This window comes from Lynx rufus, unplaced genomic scaffold, assembly GCF_022079265.1.
Source record: "Lynx rufus isolate CCGP_SWC_20201006 ecotype Redwood Valley unplaced genomic scaffold, mLynRuf1.p SCAF_1, whole genome shotgun sequence".
Classification (NCBI taxonomy): Eukaryota; Metazoa; Chordata; class Mammalia; order Carnivora; family Felidae; genus Lynx; species Lynx rufus.
In genome coordinates, this window is record NW_025814823.1 from 206,770,212 (window position 1) to 206,795,937 (window position 25,726).

General features: G+C 42.0%; 1 protein-coding gene and 1 long non-coding RNA gene across 2 annotated transcripts in view; one reads left to right on the plus strand and one right to left on the minus strand.

The window, feature by feature from the left end:
* Nucleotides 1-1,793: 1,793 nt before the first annotated feature.
* PTGER4 (prostaglandin E receptor 4) lies at nt 1,794-15,732 on the minus strand. Its single transcript, XM_047093217.1, has 3 exons — nt 15,645-15,732; nt 14,251-15,172; nt 1,794-3,726 (listed from the first exon to the last, which is right to left on the minus strand). Exons 2-3 carry the CDS (start codon nt 15,127-15,129, stop codon nt 3,136-3,138), a joined length of 1,470 nt encoding a protein of 489 aa, XP_046949173.1. The 5' UTR covers nt 15,130-15,172; nt 15,645-15,732; the 3' UTR covers nt 1,794-3,135.
* A 706-nt stretch (nt 15,733-16,438) lies between these two features.
* The window catches only part of LOC124522039 (uncharacterized), an 82,946-nt gene continuing 73,658 nt past the window's right edge, over nt 16,439-25,726 (plus strand). Inside the window, exon 1 of the long non-coding RNA XR_006964667.1 lies at nt 16,439-17,065. This is a non-coding gene — a long non-coding RNA (uncharacterized LOC124522039). The remainder of the gene's footprint in view (nt 17,066-25,726) is intronic.

Consider the following 25,726-nt stretch of genomic DNA (forward strand, 5'->3'; position numbering starts at 1 on the left):
GCCAAGCCTGCCAGCACCTTGATCTTGGACCCCTAGCCCCCAGAACTGTGAGAAAAATGTCTGTTTAAAGCCATGCAGTCTGTGTGGTATTTTGTTATGGCAACCCTAACAAACTAATACAGACATATAACCCAATTTAAAAATGCACAAAGGATTTGAATAGACATTTCTCTGGAGAAGATCTACAAATGGCCCATAAGTATATGCAAAGATTCTCAACATCATTAATCATTAGGAATATGCAAATCAAAACTGTGAGGTACCGCTTCATATTCATTAGGATGGCTATAACTGAAAAAGACAATAATGAGTATGGAAGAGGATATGGAGAAATCCAAACCCTTGTACATTGGTGGTAGGAATGTAAAATGGTACAGCTACTTGGGAAACAGTGTGGCAGTTCCTCAAAAAATTAAACATACAGTTAACATATGACCCAGCAATGTTATTCCCAGGTATATAGAGAATTGAAAACATATGTTCACATAAAACCTTGTATACAGATGCTGTTATCAGTAATACAGAAATATTATTCAGCCAGAAAAAGGAAATGAAGTACTGATTCATGCTACAACATGGATGGACCTTGAAAATATTACGCTAAATGAAAAAAGCCTGATAGTAAAGGCCATATATTGTATGATTCCATTTATGTCCAGAATCGGAGAATCCGTGGAAATACAGCCAGGTGCTAAGGAAAGAGGCGAATGGGGAGTAACTGTAGATGGGTTTCTTTTTGGGATGATATATATGTTCTGGAATCAGCAGTGATGGCTGCATTCTGTGAACATAATAAAATATGGGGCAAGCTTCATAATCTGTGAATCGTATTTGAATTAAAAAAGAATAAGCTGGAATCAGTATTCTGGGTTGTGAACCTGAAGTGAAGAATGAGTGAGATTATGCTCTAAATATTATTAGTAATGCTAACTTGTGAATGAGGCTTTTGTTTTTCCTCCCTAAACACAGGTGATATGTAAACATATATATATATATATATATATATACATATATATATAGTAATAAATATATTTCATTTGTATACAAATCTGGGGGTTGTCTCATTGTCCACATACATGGGAGAAAAATGAAAGCCTCTTTCACAGGTAAAATATTTCTGAAATCATTGTTTTCTTAGTTGTGGTTAGCATGGTGAAATAGAACATCTCAGGCTTGAGCCAGATCCTCCTTTTCTAAGCTATTCTGACCTCAGCTGAGAATTACTGTGCCTTCAGGTCTGTGAAGATGACAGTCCTATTTTTCTGACATCATCCAAAAATATTTTTTTAACTTGCAAATAGCAAATCACAACCACACTCCTGGATATTACTTCTACTCCAAGGGCACCACGAGAATCACCGGGGAGTTTTCTTTCAGAAATGTATACACACCCCAGACCTACTAAATCAGAAACCATTCTCATGAGCTCTCCAGATGTTCTGATGCATGATAAAGTTTGAGAAGCCCTGATTCAGAGAATTTACAAGTAGGAAGGGCCATAAGCTTATGTTAATTTTTTTGTAATAAATATGTGGGTTCTTCACACGCAGCAAGTTAGGCATAAGACTGTCTCTGCCACACTCTCCACCACAAACTCTCCATAGACAAATGTGACTTTGAGTACACCTTACACCCAGATCTTAGTTTCTAAGGATCATTCTCCAGTAAGTGGATCCAAGGCTTTGCACTGTTGCAACTTTTTTTCTAAATTTGACATTACTTCAAATAAAACAATTTATTCCAATTTAAAAGGATATAGACGATGACCCGAAACAAACAATTTCCAAAACTGATGATATGGAACTCAGACTGAGTGTATTTATTTATTATAATCTCCAAAATAATTTCAGTTGGTACAACCGCTTCTCAAAACCACATCACTATCAGGCTCAGAATTTGGTTATAACCAAGCGATTCACAAAAACACTTTTAAGCAACAAAACATGCTTAGTATTTCCTTGAGAAAGGTCCTTCAAATGTGTACAGCATCACTGGGTAATTCACAAAACCACTAGAAGGGCACCCTCATGTGTCCAACTTCTATACCCCTTATGTTGTTGAACTCACAAAATTTGTGATCCTTCCACATCTCAAAATAAAGGCCTTCATGGTACAATCTGCCTTCCTCTTAAATTTTAAAGGATATTCTAGATCATTCCTTAGGAAAGTAAAACTATGAACACTTTAAGAGGGAAACAAGTTGCTTGGACTTCTTTTATATTATACACTTCAATTATGGGTTATTTAGTGAGACTTTAAAAATTTTATATTTTAAAAAGTATCAGAGGGGACAAAAATAGAAAATATTTACCAGCAGGTTAGCCTCTCCTGAAATCACCATTTTCTGGATAAATACATGTAGCATCACTAAAAATTTTCACCATTATTATACATAGCTTGGAAAGAACTAACATTTTGGGCTAATATTCATGTCTTAAAATAGCATTTTGCTTGATTCCTTTTATAATCCTAAACTCTTTCTTTTAAAAATTTGTATCTTTTTTAAATAGCTCTGAGTCTCACTGTGATTTTCCAACACCTTGGCCTGAACTTGTTTATGAAAAAAAATACATAACTTCTGCAACTTGAGCTGGTTATACTGGGGAGAGAGGAATTACCATAATTTCATTATACCTTGTATTAACAATAAACCTTCTCACAGAGAAGAAAATACTTTAAATACCTTAAATCATATTTACAACAATAAAATTCACATTTCATGCTTTAGTGAAACACTTAAGTCATAAGATAGTCCTCATAGTTTATTGGAATAGAGCCCTTCTGTACCTGGCCTTCTGCTGTACGCCGGGTATAAAGCTCTGGGTGTCATGAAAATAGCAAAACGTATGCCATCCTCCTATCAAGTAGAAAAACTGAGGGTAGATCTTGCCAGCCATCAAGTGGTGATAGAAATCCTGTGTCCTAGTGAAGTGACAACCAATGTGCTTCAGACATCGGGTCCTGTAGGAATCACCTTGATTGCTTGAAAAGTGCTAAAAAGCCCAAATGTTCTTTAATGTGAGTTGAAGGGCCCAAACAGCCCTTCTGAGCACAGCTAAACACTTCATTTATGTGTCTATTGCACAGGATTTTTATGTTCTTCCAGAACTAGTGCTGTGTTTCTTTCTGTAGCTACTATATACATTTTTCTGATAAGTTCAGCGTTTCATTGGGAAATGTGACTTGCAGAGAGTTCCCCTTTGGGGCAGGGCCAGACCTGCTACTCCCACTGACCTCGTCCACCAGTAAAACACTCTCTGAATCCTGCCCCTGGGAGGAGTCCGAAGTCTCCGATATTCGCAAAGTCCTCAGTGAGGTGGTGTCTGTTTGGGCCAGCCCCATGCCGGGTACACCCGGAAGCAGATTCCTGCCTCCGAGACCGTTTTCACTGAGGTCGGGCATGTAAAGGAGGGTCTGAGATGTGCTGCTGATCTCCTTCAGCTCTCGCGAGAGGAAGGAGCGAGAGTGAGCAGACATGGCGGAAGATGTCCTCCTGCTGTCTGAGCAGTGCTGTCCGGAACGGTCTCTGCGGGACCCGCCGATGCGGCAGAAGAGGCATTTAATCTTCTCGATTGCTTTGCTGAGCACGGTCTTCCGCAGAAGGATATATATCCAGGGGTCCAGGATGGGGTTCACAGCAGCAATTCGGATGGCCTGCAAATCTGGGTTTTTGCTGATTTCTGGCACCAAACGTGGCTGATATAACTGGTTGATGAACACCCGTACCTGCATAAATGAGACGCCCACGTTTAGATTTCACCATTAATCAACTAGGGAAATATTTACCCGCAATGTCTAACCTAGTAACATTAGCTAGCTGCCTTATTTTCTGTTAATAACTGCCAAGAAAGAGCAACTTACATGATAAGCCTCAGGAAAACCAGCGATTGTGCAATTACGTTTGTTTTGAGTTAGTGTAACTTTAAAATTGTTGTAACTATCCTATGAATATCTTCCTTAGATCAAAGATGGTATACAAAAATGCAATGTATGTACAGGCGACAGAAGCATAAAGTTTCTTTGGGAAACATTAACTTCATTTTTGTGAGTGCTTTTAAGTTTTTGTGATTCTAATGAGGTATCTTTTTCCCTCCAGATAGCCACTGATTTCCCTTATTCCAGTTGCTTTTTTTAAAATATATATTTAAATGAAATTTATTTTTTAAGTCAACTAACCAATCATCACAGAAAAGCCCAGAGATCCCTTTAATTATAGAGTCCAGTAAGAATATACTGGGAACTTTTAAACCAATGTCTGAATTTCCTGTCATCCAGAATGACCAGTGAATAGTTTCTATTTTTTCTATAGAGTCTGTTCCCCAGTTATAAGAATCATCTAGTGTTAACGACTCTTCCTTCAAAAACCTCTTCCAATCTTTGCCCTTTCACTGCATTCCTCACCTGGATTATTGCATCAGCCACCAAAGTAGCTTTCCCACCTGTAGTTTCTGTCCTCTCCAATCCAGCCTCCAAACTGCCACGAGAGGATTGCTTCTAGAAAGTAGATCTGATTGTGCTGCTCAATCCCTAAACATTCAGTGGCCCCCTGCTGCTTGCAAACTGTAGTTTGGCTCAATGACTGCCACTTGGTGAATCCATCCTGAAACTCCAGTCAGAATCAATCCCTCCTTTGTGTCTATAGAGCATTAGAGCCAGTAAAGAGCTAAGTGCTGAAAGCACACTCTGCACAGACCAGTGGGGAAGACAATTCATTCTACTGCTCTTTGAGCTATTTGAGGCAAAGGGCACATCTGCCAGCCCACCATGGGATGGGCAGGCATAAATGAAGTAAACAGAAGGAGACCCTAACAACCTGTTTGCTATTTTGGGGTCTTATTTTTGGCGGTTCAAAAATTTTGCTCTTCCTATAATTACTTTCATTTTTTCATGCATTTAATCATTTAATAGTAAGTACTTACTGTGTATTAGGCATTGTGATAAGTCTGGCCAAAAAAGCTGCGTTTAGAATACCACGAATTTTTTTAAATGTTTTCATTTTATTTTTGAGAGAGACAGAGACAGAATCGGAAGCAGGCTCCAAGCTCTGAGCTGTCAGCACAGATCACGATGTGGGGCTCGAACCCACAAACCACAAGATCATGACCCGAGCTGAAGTCGGAGGCTTAACTGACTGAGCCACGCAGGCACCACTGAATACCATAAACTTCTTGAAGGCAGAGAGTAATCTACAGCACAGAACATAGGAAGGAAGATCAACTCTGACTGCAGGGTGATTAAATGAAATGGGAGAGGTGTATATGGTGGCACAACTAATCCAGTTCTGGAGGGGAGGGCATCAGTGGATGCCTCCTGCAGAAGAGGAATCTTGCAGGGAGTTTTTGATGGGTGAGTGGGAATTTACTAAATTTAGAAGGAAGGACATAACATTTCAAATAGAGGTCATTCCCTGTGTAAAGTCATTGTAAGTGACTTCTGGGAATTTCAAATGATTCAATGAAGAGAGTATGAATTTATGCAAACTCAAGGAAGACTATATTTTATTCCTTAGAGGAGAAAGTACTTGCTAAATGTACACTCTTATATTTATTCTTGGAGTATTACTGTTATTATTGTCTAAATCTTCTAATTCCACTAGGAGGTGTATTTTTGTTTTTGTTTTTGTTTTTTCTTTTTGAGAGACAGAACAGGGCAGGGGCAGAGGGAGATGAAGAGAGAGAATCTTAAGCAGGCTCCATACCCAGCACAGAGCCCAACTTGGGGCTGAGTCTCAGGACAGTGAGACCATGACCTGAGCCGAAAGAGTCGGACGCTCAACGGACTGAGCCACTCAGACACCCCTCCAATAGGATCTTGTATGTAAAAAACTCACCTCATATAAAAAGGGGCTTTAAAAGTGATCTCTGTCTTGGGGTGCCTGGGTGGTTCAGTCGGTTAATCGTCAACTCTTGGTTTCAGCTCAGGTCAAGATCTTATGGTTCATGAGTTGGAACTCTGCATCAGGCTCTGCAATGACAGCACGGAGCCTGCTTGGGATTCTGTCTCTCTGCCCCTCCCCTGCTTGTGCTCCTGCTCTCTCAAAATAAATAAATAAACTTAAAAAAAGGCACATGATCTCTATCTTTAGTAATTACTTAATAATTATTACTTGCCTTTAGTAATTATTTTCGTAAGGGAGAAGAGGCAAGTCTCAGCCAAGGAGGATGCACAAAAACCATAAAAAGGAGAAAGAACCCACAAAAGCAGAGCTGGAGCCATTTAGGGGCAAATATCTCTAACTTTAACAAGACTCGAGGATACTGCTACTTTATTATACAGTATAATAATTAATATTCAGGGTCTATGAATCACCATGAAAGAAGGGATAGTTTAGAAAGATTTATAACAATTTGGATAAAATAAGTTTAAAATGTTTAAGGAAATAAGTGCATTCATCTGTAAAACTCAATTCATGAGAAACATCTCTAGATGAGCCTAGATTAGTGAGATGTAGCTGTATTTCTATTTCTTCCTTAGCTGGAATTCAGACTGTGATCTATACAGGTCTATAGTCCCTTGTTAAGAAATTATTGGTTTTCAGTTGCTGTTCCTTTGTTGTTATTCATTTGTTTTGTTTTGTTTTTGATTGCAAAACCTGACCTAAACTTATTTCGGCAGTAAAACTGGAACCGAACTAGACTGTGAGGCTATTTATAGTTCGTTTATTCTACTTAGTATAAGTATTCCTGGGTTTTGCTTTGGAGGTATTGTCCCAATTTTGATGGGAATATTACATATGATTAATATGTAATATTACCTATTACTAAAATTCTAAAAGCCAAGGAATTCTGAATTCTAAAACACATCTGGCCCTAAATGTTTTGAATCAGGTTATTGTCCTGTAAATCTCACAGAATAAAATAAAATGGTCAAATGGCTCTAACTAGCATGAAATTAATACCTTGATCTCTGGCAGACAGCTAAATAAAAACTGAACTAGAATAAACAGAAGTATATGATGACTTAAAATACCTTTAGAAACTGTGCTTGGATAAATGATATTATCAAGACAAAGCATGATTGATTTTCCATTTTCTAAAAACTAGTGACACAAAGCACTTTGGTTTCTTCTTGTCATAGCTGTATTTGGGCACTGAGAGATGCCCTCAGGTCTACAGGCCTTTTCTCAGATGAAATGTTACTGAGACCTGAAGGTTTTGAGGAACTTATCAAGCCACCTTGTTGGTGGCTCATTCTGGTCTTCTGGTGACTTCCATGTCCCTTTTTCTGTTCTACCAGGTTGGCTGGCTTTCTGCTTAAGAATTATTTCCTGACAATGGAATCATTGGTAAAACGTATGAGGTCTGTATTTTACTCACATCACAAACTATGTTCCTAAGAGTAAAAGAAACATTGGACTAAAATGTGTTAGTATCAGGCCTTCCCTGTGCATAGTCTTTAGAAAAAAAAAACAAAACTGAGACAGGGTCTGTGAGGACTGGAGACTTATAGCCCCTAGGTGGCGGTGTTGCTCCACCTGGAAGTTTTTGGGGGTTCTCCCTAAGAAGCGGTTTGCTTAGCCATCTCTAAGACCCTCTTTCAGAACAGAATCTTGGTAAAGTCTGGACTTTGCATTTTTGAGATTTTTAACATTGAAATCTCTTGTTGCTGGTTGCCTCTCCCACCTCAAAGGAAACACGGTTAGTACTGAAAGGAGGAACATTTTTGAACAGTTGAAATGGATATAAAAGGAATGAAATTTGTATCTATTTACTGGAATGTATTAGGACTTAGCATTTTATTTTAAAATTTTTGTGACCTTTCAGAAAAGCTAGACTGTTGTAAAAAAAATTAATGAGATTTCATAATCAAAGGTGATGAGAAGCAAGGAAAGATCACATCACTCCGTGTCTCACTTCCTCCACAGTTTTAAGTGATTTTGACTAGCATCCAAGGGAATGAAGGAAGCCCTATTTTAGAGTTCCATGGAGGGGGGACAGGCTTACAATTAATACAAGCCACTGAGCCTGGTTATTTAATGTCATTTCAGCAAAGGGGAGCTCACAAGATAGCAATAAAGATTTAAAACTTTAGATAAAACTTTTAACATTTAAAACTTCAGATAAAAACATTCTCAAATTATTTTTTTTTTAATTTTTTTTTCAACGTTTATTTATTTTTGGGACAGAGAGAGACAGAGCATGAACGGGGGAGGGGCAGAGAGAGAGGGAGACACAGAATCGGAAACAGGCTCCAGGCTCTGAGCCATCAGCCCAGAGCCTGACGCGGGGCTCGAACTCACGGACGGCGAGATCGTGACCTGGCTGAAGTCGGACGCCTAACCGACTGCGCCACCCAGGCGCCCCAAAACATTCTCAAATTATTAAAAAAAAATGAAGACACATTAGTTTTCCTTCATAGCATGTTCGCATTGGAGACTGCCCTGGGGCAGAGAAAAAGACAAAATGAACAAAATCTCCATGTACTCTGTAATGTTTGAAAAAGTTTAGCGATCTCTGCCTCACTTAATTTTTTTTTTTAACATTTATTTATTGTTGAGAGACAGAGCATGAGCATGGGAGGGACAGAGAGAGGGGGAGACACAGAATCTGAAGCAGGCTCCAATCTCTGAGCTGTCTGCACAAAACCCCACATGGGGCTCGAGCTCACAAACCGTGAAATCATGACCTGAGCCAAAGTGGGACGCTTAACCGAATGAGCCACCCAGGTGCCCCTGTCTCTGCCTCACTTGAAAGGCTACTTGGTTTGCTCTCCCCATAGCAGGGGAAAGTCCAAATGAATATGGGAATATCCACAGCAGTACTCCAATGTCACATGGGGTGGGTGGTGAAAGCACTTTTCTGGAATTCCTGTCCTTATATGCTTCAGAAATACACATGTTCAGGCAGTTTTCAGTGTTGGAAGAGTGTGCTGCTGATAAAACAGAATCTCTGTGTCAGGGGAAAAAGCTTAAAAAGTTCATTCAACACAAACAACATATATACTCTCTTGCAATTTTAAAAGTGAATCAAGGAGCTTAGAATATTGGCATATGTTACAATATTCTAAGCTTCTTGAGAGGATGACTACAAATTAGGATTCGGGAGCATTGGAACAGAACTTGGAGATGATAAATTCAAAAGAAGGTGTGATGACAGGAGAGCTGTAAGGGAGGCTGTATGTTGTAGAGGTCCATGCAGAAGCTTTGGAATGAAACAAACCTCTCTTCAAATCCTGGCTCTGCTCCTAATTAATGTACAAATTATGAGTGCTTCATTCAATGCCTAGCATGTAACATAAATATCTGCTGCCCTTGCTTTTTTGGTAACCCATACATGGTATTTCGGCTAGTGTGGAATGTGTGAATAATTCCAAAACCACAGCTCAGAGGTAGCTTTGGTGTCAAAAGACATTTACTTCCTATGTGAGAAAAACCTGTTGGCAGGGAATGTCTAATTGAAAAAGAATGTTGAAATTTTGATAAGACCGATTTAGTAATTGACTGTCAAAGTACAAATGTTTTCCAATAAACGACACGGTCCTACAGCTGAATTTGTGTGTGCTATGTGTTCTGTTCCAAGAACATAAAAGGAATTATCTGTGTGTGCTCGGTTATCTAACTGCCCTGTGAAGAATCCAAAATTGACACAGCTGTTACTAGAAATTTTACCCCTTTTTTTTTAGTGACAAAAAAAAAAATCTTTAAGTAAAGGATAGTGGGAAGAGTTCTTGAGTGTGGTGATGTAAGAGAGTTTTCCCTCCTTCTGGGTCACCATTTACTACAGGCAAATTATTTAATCACTACAGGTCAGTCTCTACATTGAACATTTATTTATGAAGGTTTTTTTTTTTTAACTCTAATTTTCAATATTCTAATAGGAGATTACAAGAATCACTTCATCTCTGGGGAGAAAAAAATCTTGTTAGTAGATGTTCCATAAAACCAAGGCTTGACAGGTCAGCCAAGCATGGTGACAGCCTGTTAGACTGGGACTCCCCCCAGCAAGTTGCAGAAGGATATAAATTCCTCAACTGCAGGTGAGAAAACTGAGGAGCAGAATGAAAATACTGGCCAGCCCTGGGTTCTTCCTAGAGCTTTCAAGACTCAGATGAGATGCTGTACGTGGGAATCCCTTTTATGTGCTACTCTGCAGTCTTCAAGGTTCTACCAATTCCATGGTTACGACTAAAACACTGCTTTCAGGAACTGCTAATTTTTTTAGAGAGAGAAAGAGAGAGAGAGAGAGAGAGGAGGAGAGAACACTCACGCAGAGGAGGGGCAGAGAGAGAGTCCATGCTCAGCATGGAGCCCCCATGCAGGGATTGATCCCACGTCCCTGGGTTCATGATCTGGGCAGAAATCAAGAGTCCAAGGCTTAACAGACTGAGTCACCCAGGCACCCCAGGAACTGCCATTTTTAACTTAGCCAAATTTATTTGAAAAACTAATCAAATCCTTCAGGTTCTGCTGTAATGGCACTCAAATTTATGGCATTACTCTTACACCTTTAAATGTGATTTGTACTCATCTGAAATCCCATCAGTTGTTCTGTGACTCTACTTCAGTTTGCCTACAGTAAACAAAAGTGTAACTATTTACAGCTTCCTCTGCTATAATAAATCTTCCTTGATCAAATGCTGGTGAAGGCTTTATCAAGACAACTGGTTTATTAGTAAACAGTCAAATAAACACTCACAGGAAGCTATTTTCCTAACCATCTGTTTTACCTGTCCAAGGCAGAAGACGAGTCAAATTGGCCATTCTACCCCTAACAGAGATGAATACTTGTTACTTCAGAGTAAGAAGAAAGAAAATGAAAGAAACAAGTAAGCTATTAATATGCCTCGGCTTGCCTATGCATGGGGGAAAATGCCTTTCCAAAAATCTTACAGTCTAGCTGTTTAGTCCTGCGGCAAAAGATTTGATTTTAATTGTTATCTTAACGTTAGTAACTGCAAAAATTGGGCACCAGATGTTGATACAGCTATAGCATGTAACATGGGACCTTAGAAACCTGTCTTGCTTGCATGTTTCTGAAGAATTCGGTCCCTTTTATTTATTTTAAGCATAAACTCTTTCATTTCTTCAGCTTTTTCTGGGTTTAAAAAAAAACAGAGACTGGTGTTAAATAGAATAGACAAAATGACAGGAACCACCAAATCTTGTCATGTAATGTTCCTTGTCAAATGTACTTACACCTTCTCTATTTGTTGATTATGACTCATTTGAGAAAGTTTCTCAAGTCTAGCCCAGTTTCTTATATCCACGATTAATTCCCTAAGCTTTCTCAATTTCCATTCCAAGCTCTATTTGTGAGACATAGGTTTTGGAAAACAAATTAAAATTTACTTTTTCTATGAAACTCAATATCAACTGCCCTGTAAGAGACACTGTAGTTTTTTTTTTTCTTCCCTAGTGTCCAAGAGACAAAATTTGCCTTTCAAGTGACTGTTAACCTCATATACTATGTCAGGCTTTTTGAAATTCCAAGTAAACTATATTTGCTCTATTAGCCTTTCCAAAGCATTTTAAGTGTTTTGAAGGATTTGGTTTTCCTCAAGTAGGATTAGCCACCAACTTGATTTGATGTAAGTAAAAAAAGGTGCTTCAATAGTTTCCTTGGAACTGAAGATAGGTCCGACTGCTTCAAATGTCAGAGTTCAGAAGCTTTAAACTTAAATTACAATCTCAATATGAGAAACATGAAAATACATGAAAGTTGCGAAAGGAAGCCAAGTAAGATGACAGTTATGGGTAAATTCCCCTTTTAACTCTTTCAGTAACAGCCAAACTGTGGGTGGGTGAGTAGTATAATGACTTCATTGCTTATCATTAATTTACAATTAAACTGAATCTGAAGTTAAGAGATTAGTAGCCAGAACTAAAGGCTAAAAACTGAAGCTACTGTTACTCTTTATTACTGTTATTCTTTATTACTCAAAGGCATGTGAGTACATCACTATGTGATTACTTCTTAGTTGAGCCAGTTCCAATTTTCAGAGTAAAATTACTTAGTATCTACTGCACGTTCCTGACTTTATATAATAGAGTGGATAGTAGTTGTTAGTTAAAATGTAGCTCTTTTGCAAACTACAAATATAGCTCCTATAATTTCTTGCCTCTAGCTTCTCAAATAACTTCAAACATTTTGTGCTAAATGGCCCTGTACCATAGGGGTCGGGTCCACCACTTCTGCCCATGAAATGAATGAAGTTTTTAATGCATCTCTAGATGCTCCAAGAAAACAATTCATCTGTGACTATGCAGTCATCAACAGCCCATATCCTTACCTTCATATTTTAAAAGTATGTGCACGTTGCTAAACTTCTAGCTCTAATTCCTCAGCTCCTTAAAGTGGATGTTCTGTACATAACAACCACTCACTTTGTCATTTACTGTTCTGTAAAACATAAGGCAGAAGCTAAAGAAGGGAGTCCCAGCTGGAGCAGATTTGTTTCTTCCAAATCTCACTGTATTGAGTTGCCATTACAGACAGTAAAATATATTTATGTGGCTCAAGTGTGACTTAACTTGGTAAGTTATATTGGGTCCTGGAATGGTTTAAAGGCCCTTCTGGCCAATTATATTTATTTCTGTTTATACAAATTGTCAAGAAGCTACTGTAAGCTGGCTCTCAGCCACATCTAAGTTCCTTCCATTTACACTCACTTTTATCAGAGATATAATATTTTTATATTAAATATCCCTGGACAGTATTAATAAGAGAAAGGAATAATAGCTCATTACATTTATTTTCTCTTGCTCCCAATCAGCATAAGACAGAGAAGTCATTTCTTTTTGAGTTGGTAGTTTAGAATTTCCAGAAATGCAGTGTTTTGAGAGACAAAAGAATTCAGAACCTGTTGCTTTCAGTAGAAACTCTAGATAAAGTATTATGCGTGTGAACCCAGCAGTTTCTGGTGCACTCTGTTTTAATGACAGGCAAAGTAGAGAACTAGGTACGTTTTCCACCTTTCTGCTTATAACAAAGTTAATCCAAAGGCAATTTTAAGAAGGCGGTGTCCTGAAAGTGAAGTGTGCCAAAACTCAAATGCACACACTGTACGAAGGCCAAAATTAGAAATGTTCTAGGAGTGAGACGTGATGTAATATTATATGAACGGGGTTTGGAGTCAGGTGGGTCTGAGGTTCATCACAAGCTGCAGGGTTTGGGCTTGGCAATAATTAGATGACCATCTCTAAAGCTTCCTTTCTTTAGAATGACACTGTACCGGGGCGCCTGGGTGGCGCAGTCGGTTAAGCGTCCGACTTCAGCCAGGTCACGATCTCGCGGTCCGTGAGTTCGAGCCCCGCGTCAGGCTCTGGGCTGATGGCTCAGAGCCTGGAGCCTGTTTCCGATTCTGTGTCTCCCTCTCTCTCTGCCCCTCCCCCGTTCATGCTCTGTCTCTCTCTGTCCCAAAAATAAATAAACATTCAAAAAAAAAAATTAGAATGACACTGTACCTCTCAGGGTTGTTGAGAGTTCAAATTCAGTGATCCATGTACATCAGTCTGAACTTAATAGGCCCCCCTGAGAAACCTGGCTTTCCTGGTTCCAAGAAAGAATGAAGGAACCTGACGCTAGGCCATGCCCGGGTAGGAATGGTGACCCACATGCGCAACGAGATGTTCTCCCAGGGCACAGCCTGGGAAGGAGCAGGGAATCGCGCCTGACAGTGTGGTTCTGCTCGATTATTTTAAGCAAGTCAAGCCCTATGTAAAGTGAGGGTGATTAGATTAGACCAAAAGACATCCAGTCTCTCTAGTTCTAAACTTCTACATAATCTACCAAAACAAGCAAGCAAAAAAACCAAAACCAAAAGCAAAAGCAAAAAACAAATCCGTACAAAAAATCAAAGCACCAAACCCGCGCTGCCCCTAAGGAATCGGGGAGAACAAAGAAATCACCACCCCCGAAGTTTCGGGCTTCTGCGGTTCACTGTGGAGGACGGGGCTAAGTCACCCTACAGCGGTTTCCCCTCCACATCTTAAGGAGTGGCAGGTGTTCCCGGAAGGCTCAAGGCCAATGTCAGGCAGCAAGGGGTAGGGGCTGTCCCGGGAGAGAAAGGAAACCAGGCTTTCGGAGAAAGCAACTCGGAGATGTAGGAGAAAATCACCTACTACATCTCATGAGGGATGCGGCCGAAGAGGAGGTTGGGCCTGGTCTGAGTAGCCGAGGGTCAAGATTCCAGGCTGGAGCTGGAGGACAAGTTCACTGCCGAGGCAGGAGAGGGCAAGGAGGAAGCGTTAGACGGAGAAGGGAGGTGCATGCGAGGAAAGGGCCCAGAAGGGCCCCGTTCCCGGCCACTCACCACGAGAGGGATGGAGCAGATGAGCACCACCAGGGAGGTGGCGATGAGTAAGATGACCATCTGGATCTCGGCACCCGCGATGCGGCGGAAACTCCGGCGGCGGCGAAAGTCGCTGAGGCGCGGCAGGGCGGGGGAGGCGGCGGCCGGGTTGCCCCGGCAGGGGGCCCAGGGCACGGCCAAGGGACCCGCCGCGTGGTGCTGCTCGGTGCCCAGCGAGGTGCGGCGCATGAACTGGCGGTGCATGCGGAGCAGCGCGCCGCACACGAGCACGTTGCAGAGCACCGTGGCGAGAATGAGGAAGGAGCTGAAGCCCGCGTACATGTAGGAGAAGGCGGCGTGCGCCGTCACGTTGGTGGTCCAGTCGATGAAACACCAGGTGTCCGGGTACTGCAGCCGCGAGCTGCCCAGGCCCATGTTGGGCAGCGCGCAGAAGAGCACGTTGGACGCATAGACCGCGACGAGCGTGAGGCCCGCCAGCCGCTTGTCCACATAGTGGCTGTAGAAGTAGGCGTGGTTGATGGCCAGGTAGCGCTCGATACTCATGGCACAGATGATGCTGAGGCCCGACAGGCCGAAGAAGAGCAGGATGAAGGTGCTGTACTCGCAGAGCGCTTCGCCTCCGGGCCACTGGCCCTTCATGTATGTGGCGATGGTCACCGGGCTTACCAGCAACGTGCCCAGCAGGTCGGTGACGGCCAGTCCGCAAACCAACGTATAAAAGGTCGTCTCCTTCTGCTCCTTGCGCGACTTGCACAGCACCACAATGGCCACCAGGTTGCCCACCACCCCGAAGATGAACATCACCGCCGGGATGGTCACCGGGCTGTTGGGACGGTCGGGGGTAGAGGAGGCGGACGCATTGACCCCAGGGGTGGACATGGTGGTGGTCCGCGGTACACAGCCTTGGCCTTCGAAGCTGGGCCTGGGGATGGTAGGAGAGACAAAGGCGCGGTGAGATGAAATTACCACTTGTCAGACCCGCTCCCAAGAGACAATATGCTGATGAGACAAGACCAACAACTGGATCCCGCCTGCGTCGTGGAGAGTAGCCATTTACCTACCAACTTCGGCTACCGAAATCGCCAGGCTCAGGATACCTCCTGCCAGCAGCCCCCCACTCTGCTGTCATTAATATTTGCTAGTTGATACTTCCATTCTCTCCTCCTCCCTGCCCCCTCCAGCTCAACTCACTCCACTGCCAAGATGAACAAGGCCTATCTCAAGGGAAAAGCGAGTGGTTCGCTCTTATTCCCGACAGATTCTGAGTCAATAAAATCCTCACCGAAAACAAGTTACGGAAGGCAATTTGGAAAGCGCGCTCGCTCCTCCCGGGCTCCGCTCGAGGAGCGCCCGCCCATCGCTCTCCGCCCGGTGCCCTCAAAGCCTCATCTCACCTGTGGTTGCCGCGGCGGTGGCAGCCGCGTAAGCCCCCGGGGTCAACACTCAGATGTCCAGGATAAGCCTCCAACCTGCCCTAAGTCTCGCCCAGCTCAGTGTGGAGCTTGCCAAGTCTTTGCCTTCTCAGAGCCGGGTCTCCGCGGCTGCCAATTTTCCGGAACTGGGGTCGGAATGGCCAGCTTTCAAAGAACTTGGGAGAACCAGAAGGGTAGCGGGATGGGTCAATGAAGTCTGATCTTGGATTTCTTTCTTTCTTTCCTCTTCTGCTTCTTTTTTCCCTCGTTCCTTCAAAGACGGGACCAACTTTTCGGAGCCCGCAGGTGCCGTCCCCGGGCGGACAGCAGTCAGATGTGGGGGCCGCGCGCGCAGGTGGCGCGGAGCCTCACTGCCGGAGTCAGGTCGCCCCCCCTCGGAAGCCCAGGGCAGCACCGGCGGCTATCGGGGCTGGCGGCTGCCACTGAGGCTGCTTCCGGCGCCCTGGGGGCGGCTTGAGGTCCACTCGGCCTGAGGCTCTGATCTGGGACCTTTCATCTTCTTCCTCTTGGCTACAGGGTTCCGAGCTCCGCTCTCGCCCTTCCAGCCTCTGTACAAACTTTTCTCCAGCTCCAAGTTTCCCCGGCGGAGGCGGGGACACACAGTGCGCGGCCCGGGCGCCCATTGGCCGGACGGGAAGGGGGCGGGGCGTGTCCTCAGTGCTCTGCGCCGAGAGGCGGTGCACCGGCCTGGGGGGGGCGGGGTTCCGAGCTGCGCGGGCCCTCGCGCCGGGCCTGGACCCTCTCCTCCCTGCGTTTCCGGCCCCGGCCGGGCTGGGGTCGCAAGGACATGGCCGCGCGCCTCAGGCTTGTGTGCCGAGTGCCGCCGTCGGCGCGGAGCCTCGGAAGCCCTGGTGTTCTCCCGGGAACCCTCTTAGCCACTCAGAGGGGGCTAACTCTGAAACCAGCATCCCCTCTCCCTAGTTGCTTCCTGCTCCGAGTGGGCTGTTTCTCGCACCTTCCACACGTGGATCGCAACACCTGGGCGCTAGGCAGGCAGGTCAACTGCTCTAGAACTGCACCTTGGAGCGGCCGAGGTGTGTGTGTGCGCGCGCGCGTGGCCCCGCGGGACGTAGGGTGGCGAGGCTCGCGTTGTGCGCGCGCGCGGACCCGGGCTCGAAGTCAGGAACGCGCATCGGACGGGGAGGGTGTTTGGGCCGGCGGGTGCGGGCGGGGGAACGACGAAGAATCTGCCCTTTGAAAGGAATTACAATCCATCCATGAAGGTAGTTGGTTGGCAGTGCCCAGGCTGTGGGCTGCGCCCCGTTGGGCATCCCCAGGCTAAAAAAAAAAAAAAAAAAAAAAAAAAAGAGAGAGAGAGAGACCGCAGCCTCTCCCGGCGCTGGTGGCGGAGCCTTGCGGCTGTGGAAGGAGGTGACCCGCAGGTACCTCGTGGGAGTGTTAGGGTGGGAGGGGTGTGTAACCGCGGAGATCTTTCTCCTCCTCCGGGGAACTACTCCTCCCAGGAAGAACGGTAGTCTGAGCTTCGTGGCTCGGCCCTGTTATATTCACTTTGGACACTTTGACCACGAATCCTTTGGTCGGCGGGCTGATGGAGGGTGCGACGGGGATTTGAAAGTTATTGGAGTCAAGGAGTTCTCCAGTCATTACCTCTGTGATTTACTCTTGGATCGGCCTAGTCGCTCTACCTTTTTTCTTTAAATTACAGTTGGACTTACTTTGTGGTGGAAGTAGTTTTTTTGTAAACGCATTATTTAACTTCTTTGTGCTCTGGTTCCTAAAATCGGGACTGAAAACTAAAAAGAAACGATTGCAAAATTCCATCGTGTTTTAACTGCTTCACCATTTTTTTTTTTTTTTAAACCATGAAGTAGGATTGTATGGGCCTTTTAAATTCCTAGAAAAATCTGTTTCCAAGTGCGGGATACATGCATTTAACATATTGCATCTCATCGTAGATTAAGCAAATACCTCGATTCTTTTATATGAGGAGCAGGTATTCATTCATTCCTTAAAATGCGATTTCATGAATAAACCTCCTAAGAATTGATCCGGTTCTCCTGTTATTGTGAAATGGCACAGCAACAAATGAGTAATAGGAGAAACAAAGCATCCCAGACTTAACTAATTACTGATAAATTAAAGATAATTAAAGATTCCATATGGATATATTAGTATAACATTCTCTTGTTTATGCTATTTCCTCATGAATATCAGGGATTCAGAAGGAATCTGTAAAAATAACTGATGGCAATTGGTCAGTTTCTCAGTTTTCCCTTTATCACCATAATAACCACGTCTGTTGTCTATGTTTTCTTTGAGTAGTAACCTCTAGGGTTGTGTTAGCATTGAAAACAAGTTGGCACTAGAAAAAGGAAACAGCACATTCTACCCCCATCCTTCCCTAACTGAATTGCATCACTGTCACCCTGTCAGGTGGTTATCAGTAAACACACCAAGGGGAGGTGGGAAGTTCCACTTAGACTCATTTTATGTTAGTAAAAATAGTTTTTCCAGTTTTCTTTCCATTTGAAGTTCCTCACATGGAAAACAGTTAGGCTGGGTACCTGTTAAATTTTTAAGGATGAAGAGTATATTAAATGTAACAGTTGAGGCACACTGCTGAAGTAATTAGTGAGTGTTACAGGATTTCGCACGTCATTGATGAACTGGGCTTGTTATCAATGGAGCTTTTTAAAAAATTTTTTTTTAATGTTTATTTTTATTTTTGAGAGAGAGAGAGAGAGACAGAACGCGAGCTGGGGAGGGGCAGAGAGAGGGAGACGCCGAATCTGAAGCAGGCTCCAGGCTGTGAGCTGGCAGCACAGAGCCTGACACGGGGCTCACAGGGCTCCAACTCACAGACCATGAGGTCATGACCTGAGTCGAAGTCAGATGCTTAACTGACTGAGCCACCCAGCTGCCTCCCCAGTTTTTTTTAATGTTTACTTATTTTTGAGATTCGGGGGGACAGAGAGAGAGAGAGAGAGAGAGAGAGAGGGAGACAGAATCTGAAGCAGGTTCCAGGCTCTGAGCTGTCAGCACAAAGCCCGACGCAGGCCTCGAACCCATGAACCAAGGGATCATGACCCAAGTTGAAGTTGGATGCTTAACCAACTGAGCCACCCAGGCATCCCTAGAGCTATCTTTTCTTACTGGTCCTTTAAATATTTATCATCACAGTAGCTTTAGGAAGATTGACATAAGTGAGAAACCAGGACATACGATTAAAAAATTTTAATAAGGTTTACCTGTACCCTCTTTTGGTGTATGTTTCTAAAAGCTTAAGTTTAGGGGTGCCTGGGTGGCTCAGTCAGCTCAGGTCATGATCTCATGGTTCATGGGTTCAAGTCCCACATCAGGCTGTCTGCTGTCAGCACAGAGCCCGCTTCAGACACTCTGTTTACCTCTCTATCTGCCCCTCCCCACTCACGCTTTCTTTCTCTCTCAAAAATAAAAATAAACATTAAAACAAAAAAACTTAAGTTTAGCTTTTAGAAGTAGAATCTGAAGGTTAGGGAAACAATTATTTTACTTTCTCAGTTTGAAAAACCGGGATGGTGTAGTTCAATTTCCCTCACACTCTGCTAGGAATCTACATTGCAAAAGGAAATGAAGAATTGCCATGAGCATATGGACAGTTCTTGTCCTTATTTGTATATTTCAGTGAAAAGATTTTTATTTTAAACGTTGTTTTGTATCCTCCCTTTCACCTCAATCCCTACTTCTCTGCACTGGAAGACCTGGGTTCAGTTCTTTAGAACTGTTGTTAAATCCTCTTTGAAGGTTTGACCTAGTCCAAGAACTGCCTGACTGATCAGGTTGATTGCTCTGCTTTAGCTAGTTATTTGACAACCTTTTTTGAGTAAACACCTGAAGGTGGGAACCTGTTCAAAAGCAAAGGCTGCTTGGAGGTTATCAACCACATTCCCCTTGACTAAGTTGAATCTTCCTTAGATCGAAGGGATGGGTAAGAAAGAGGATAATTCTTGGGAGGAAGACAGCAAGATGAAACAGATCTGGTCTGGACCCTTTGCAGAGCCTAACCTGGCCAGACCTTAGAGCATTCCTAAAGCACTAACATTCATGTAGCAAGCCTGAGTAAGTTGTGTTTGCTCTCCATCTTTCATGACAGGCCATGCGGATGCTAAAAACAGTGAAAAAGGCATCTAGCTGGTGTAAATAACCCAGTGCTCTTGGATGCATTTGCTTTCCACGCATTCACCCAGTGGTTCAGTGGATCATAAAATGTGGCGTTAACCTGACCGTGGGCATGAGGCGAGGTCCACAATTGTGGCTTTGGCCGTCAAATGATTGCCCTCCCTTTTTAGTGGTGCATTTCAAATGCGTGGTCTCCCAATTATTATCATTTTCTGAGGGTGAATTTTATGTTGAGTCTAGTGCCTAGAGTTTGTACGCATGTCAGTACTGTGTGATTAAGTCCCCAACATCTTCATATGATGATAAATTGACTGCTGTGGAGGCTGGTTGCCACCAACTGAAACTTCAGGTTACTTCCTTGTCCAGCAGTTTTACCCCTCAAAGTGATAGTTTTCTGCCCTTTTAATTCCCCCCCCCCCCCACGATATTTCCACCACTCTTCCATTGTGGATAGAAAAAAGGGCAAAGAAAGAGGATTATTTACTTATTGTTGTCCACTTTGAAGGTGTGGTAGAGAGGGAGGCCTTACTAGTTCAGGAGTCTCTTTTCTAGGAAGACAGACATTCGGATTATATGTCAGGTTCTTCTCACACCCACCTATCTCTCTGGCATTAGACAAAGTCTAGGCCAACTGAAAGGAGGAACTTACGACTTGAGAGAATCGGTCATTTGGCTACGTGTGATGCTTAGTGAACCCCTGCAACAGAAGTTCGAAGCTCTTCGTTGGGGAGCAGAGGGAGAGATGAAGTAGATTGCCATTTGTTGAAATCCAATCCAAAAATTCATCTCTTCCCTGACATGCTCCTTAACCTCCAGCGTAATGGGTATTGATCCCAAAGCACACTAAAATTACAAGTTGAACCTCTGCTGGAGTTTATGAAGGTCTAAAGATATGGAAGTCTGAGGTAGGTCAGTTCCTTCAGAGTAAATGAACCAGATGGACAGCTAATTTTATACGAAAACTTAATCTTTTTATTTTTATTTTTATTTTTTAAATAGCTACAGTGCTGGATCTAACAAGAAATGAGATTTGATTTTTCATGTAAACAGCAATTTTAAGTATGATTTTCTGATACCAAGTTATTTAGAGTATTTTCCTATAAGATAATAGATTATGTGTTAAAAAGAGCTATAAAATATACCTAAAGCATTTTGGTGGAAACATTCATTCATCTAATCTAGTAAAGGAAAAGCAAGTACATTTTGAGGATGTCTAATAGGAGGGCTGAGTATCAAATATGGATTTTTTTCTTCTCTGAATCTTGAATTAGTATAAGGTGTCAACTGTTAAGAAGTAAAAAAAAAAAATTGTGAAATTTTAGTAGCTGAAAAAGCAGAATACACTTTTCAAAATTGTCTTGCTGTGTTAATGAGTTGTCTACATCTCTGATCATATTACACCAGTGCTGCGGTGTTTTTAAAAGATATATTGGCAGTGCATTGTCTAAAATGCAACTCACTCTAAACTATATATGTTTAAGTTAAACTTTAGTTTTTAACTTTTTTTAAATTTTATTTTAGAGAGAGAGAGCAGGGGAGGGGGCAGAGGGAGAGAGAATCATTTTTTTCTTTTAAGTTTACTTATTTATTTATTTTTGAGAGAGAAAGAAAGTCTGAGTGGGGGAGGGGCAGAGAGAGAGGGGAGACTGAGAATCCCAAGCAGGCTTCATGCTCACTGAAGAGCCCAACCAGGGGCTTGATCCCACGACCCTGGGATCATGACGGGAGCCAAAATCAAGAGTCAGATGTTCAACTGATTGAACCACTCAGGTGCCCCTAACTTTTTTTTATTTGAAGATTTTATTTTTGGGGTGCCTGAGTGGGTGAGTCAGTTGAGCATCCGACTCCATTTTGGCTCAGGGCATGCATGATCTCATGGTTTCGTGGGTTTGAGCCCCGTGTCAGGCACTGTGCTGGCAGTGCGGAGGCTGTTTGGGATTCTCTCTCCTCTCTCTGCCCGTCCCCTACTTGTGCTGTCTCTGTCTCTCTCAAAATAAATAAATAAACTTAAAAAAAATAATAAAGATTTTATTTTTAAGTAATCTCTATACCCAATGTGGGACTCGAACTCAGAACCATGAGATCAAGAGTTGCATGTTCTACAGACAGAGCCAGCCAAGCGCCCCTAATTTGAACTTTGATAGCAGTTACTTATTACCTGAGTATTCTACCTGTTGATTAAAATGTTTTTTTTTGTTTTTTTTTGCTTTTTTTTTTACAGCCAAGCAAACCATAAAAAGAAAAAGTATTATTTAGTTTTGTCTTCCTTTTCCTGGCATGCAGCTCCTCTTTTGTTTCCCAAATTGAACACTTTAAAAAAATCCTCCCAAAAGAATAAAAATAAAATATATTTTCCTCTTGAGGAGGAGGACATATGCTACATACGATTTTCCCTGGATTCCCATAATTTTGGAGATCCTGTTTACAGACTGCTTTGGGTTCTTATAGGCATGGTGCTAGAAATGCCCATTTTATGAAGTGTCCATAAATCCTAGGTTGTCGAAGGAAGTCCAGGGGTCTCTCCTTTTGGCTTAGATGGCAGATGATTCAGCTTTTAACCCCAAATCAAATGGTTTTGCTTTTGCCAAAGGCAAGTCCTAAGAATGATTTAAAAGTATATTTTAAACCGTAATTTGTATTTTTCAAAAATGTCCCTTTGCTATTTTTTTTAAGGATTAGTGTACTCTCCTAGGACTTTGACAAAAATGTGTTTTTGCATTGACTTTTTCCCCTGTGTTTTTCTAAGATGGGCTCTGTACAAGAGAGTTAGAGGCTTGCATCTACTGTTTTAGAGATTTCCCACAAACACCACTTTTGGAGAAAGGGGCCTGAGATCTGTAGCTTTATAAAAGCTGTGTTTATCCGAAATTCTTGTTTCAGGAATTTATCCGTTCTGCCCAAGTAACCCCTGCATTGCCGTGTGGAGCTTTGTGGGGCTCTTGTTTATTTTTAGAAATCTGAGGGAGTCATTTCCCTTGCAGAGCCAGCATCAACTCTGTAATCCCTGAGCTAATGTGTTAATTGTAGTGGCATTTTAAACTTTGGGCAAATGCTAATATCTCATTTCCCCCTTCCATCCATAATAATGATAAAAGCTTTCCTATCATTCAAATTAAGCCTCATTATTGAGAACTTCCCTTTCCACACCCTGTCCCAGCTCTGCGACAATGGGTCCCCACCACTCTTCTCTAGAATGGCAGACCTGTTGAGCTTTAAGTCCACAAACCCTTGGGTCTAGACAAACAGGATTCCAGACACCTTGTAAAATTACTTACGAAGCAAAGCCACGCACATCTCCCCTCTTTCTTTTTCTCCTCACCCTTTGCATTTCTGTATCAGCGATATCAATAACTCACATTTATTAAGTAGTTACCATGTACCAGGCAATGTGCATCATGCTTTGGGTGAATTTTTTTTTTTTGCCGTTTGTTACAAATTAGGATATTGAGGCAGAGAGAAGTTGAGTAATTTTTTCAGGGTCACAGAGCTCGTAAGTGCTGTGACAGAGCATGCAAGTTACTGACCACAGAATTACAGAGTCTCCTTCCCCAGCACTGAGCAGGGGCCCACTGCTAAACACCTCAGCCTATCCCTTAAAAAAGCAAAAGGAAACAAAAGGCCACTACCTTTTAATAAAGGATACAGGCAAAACTTCTCTGAATAATAATGATATGTTCAGTCTAGACACCCACCACCTATCCCTGTGCCCCTAGGAAGCAGGTGCAAAATAAGAAGTAGAAAATGCACAGTGTTTCTGATTTGAGTTTATAGCCACTTATTTTAACTTTCAATTTTATGTGGAGTAGGTAACAACTTCTGCAACTACCAAGGGGATCGTTAACAGTTTCTATGACATTTAAATGATCGAATACTTCCTTATGAAGCTCTGGCTTATTTTGTTCACAGACACACAGTGAAAATCAACTTTCCTGCTTAGGTTGAGCCTATAGGTGGAGAGTGCTGTCAAGAACATGAAAAAGCATCAATCGAGTATAAACTGTGTGCTATAGTTTATAGCTTGGCTTATACTAAACCCTTTATATTTATCTTTGATAAGTTTATGGTAATTCTTCAAGGGAGTTGGCATTATTGCACCTGCAGTTCTGTCAGGGTGTCAAGTCAGTTAGAAAAATCTGCATTCATTTGGCATATCTCTTTTAGGGGAAATGGTGTTGGGAATGGGCATAATCAAGAAAGTAAGCATAAACTCAGGGATGGTGGTGGAAGGAGAAATACACCATCTACCCCTTTTTATTTTTCTATAGTCATTGCAAACATTGCTAATAACATCACTCTTTCCTTCAAGGGTCCACCACTGATTTGCTAGCAATGGCACAAGAAATGAAACTCCTTTGTCATGCTTGATCTAACCTATGACGTGTACAGAGTTGGTTTGAAGAGACCCTAATAGATGGTGCTTTTGTAAATTTGTGATGATATGTGTTTGTGGTCCTTTTTGCCTAGGAGGTTATGGAAGGGCTATGAAAATCTTTTATCAGGACTTTTTGCTTTGGAGGGCAAACTTTGTATGAAGAGAATGTGAAGTGGGTACAGCAGGAGAGAGATCATCATCATTAAATACGTAACTAGAAAAATAAATCTCAGGATAGAGGGTCTTGCAAAGCAGCATATTCACCTATTAGATGCTTTAAGAATGTCTGGAATGTGTCTCATAGTATAATAAATGACTTTATGCAAAATACCCACATTTGCAAGTCAGGGAGCAGCAGGAGACAAATTGAAGAGTCAGGAACAGCTTGTTCTTGGGTCAAACCAGCATTTATATCTGAATGTTTTCAGCTCCAACTAGCTAAATCTTCCAATAAACTCAAATAGAATTTTGGGACCCAAGTAAGGAGTAAATGATTGAAAAAAAGATGAATTGCGATCATTAAAACCTAACTTTACATTATTCAGTTGGTATTGTGATGTTTAAATGTACACAAAAATGAATTTTGAAAAATTAAATCATTTAAAACCTATGCATAGAAGTTTGCTAAAATACTAGAGCCCTTTGGGGGGAATGTTTCCCTAAAGGATCAAACATTTATTAGTTATATCTATTTTATCTTTTACTCTTGGTGTATTTTAACAATTCTCACTTGTATCAAGTAGAGTACATAGTTTTAATCGTATTTATACAAGTTGAACTCTTGTTTACCTCCTTTACCAAATGGGTGAAATGCTATTTATTTCTTCATTGTAAGTGTAGGACGGTGCACAATTAATTTTAGAACCAGAGAGAGGAGAAAACTCCATTTTTAGTCTCAGTTTCTACCTACCTTAAATTCCAGAGAATTGAGCTTATTCAAGCTGATTATGTTGCAGTGCATCAGTCTTAAGTATGGTCACTTATAAGAGCTGAATCATCTTCCTGAATGTTTCCCTGACATCCGGTGTTTGGTGGGGAACCTCAGAAGAATACAGCTTTCTAGTTAATAAATATTTTTGAACAAAAGAACAAAACACATTCTATAGAATAAAAATTAACTCTGTAAGTTGATAACCCCTATAAGGTGTGGAGGAAGACTATATTGAACCTTTGGTTGTTGGGAAAAAATAAGTATTTATTAAGGATAGAATATTCAAAATGGCCTGTGAATTGGTGCATGGTTAGATGAAGGAACGCTTTTTTCTTAACATATCAGGGTTCTTCTGTATTAATGTAATACTTTAATTATACTGAAAAAGGGTATTATAGCGTTTTCTTTGCTTTGAGTTTGGTTCTTAATTTTATTTGAAAATGCAGTAGAAAGAAATATTCATATACTTCGGCTTTAAAGCATTAGTTTAAAACAAACAAAAAGCAGAATCAGACCTGTAAGTACAGAGAACAAATTGATGGTTGCCATAGGGAAGGGCAGTGGGGGATGGGCAAAATGGGCGCGGGGCAGCAGGAGATACAGGCTTCCTGTTATGGAATG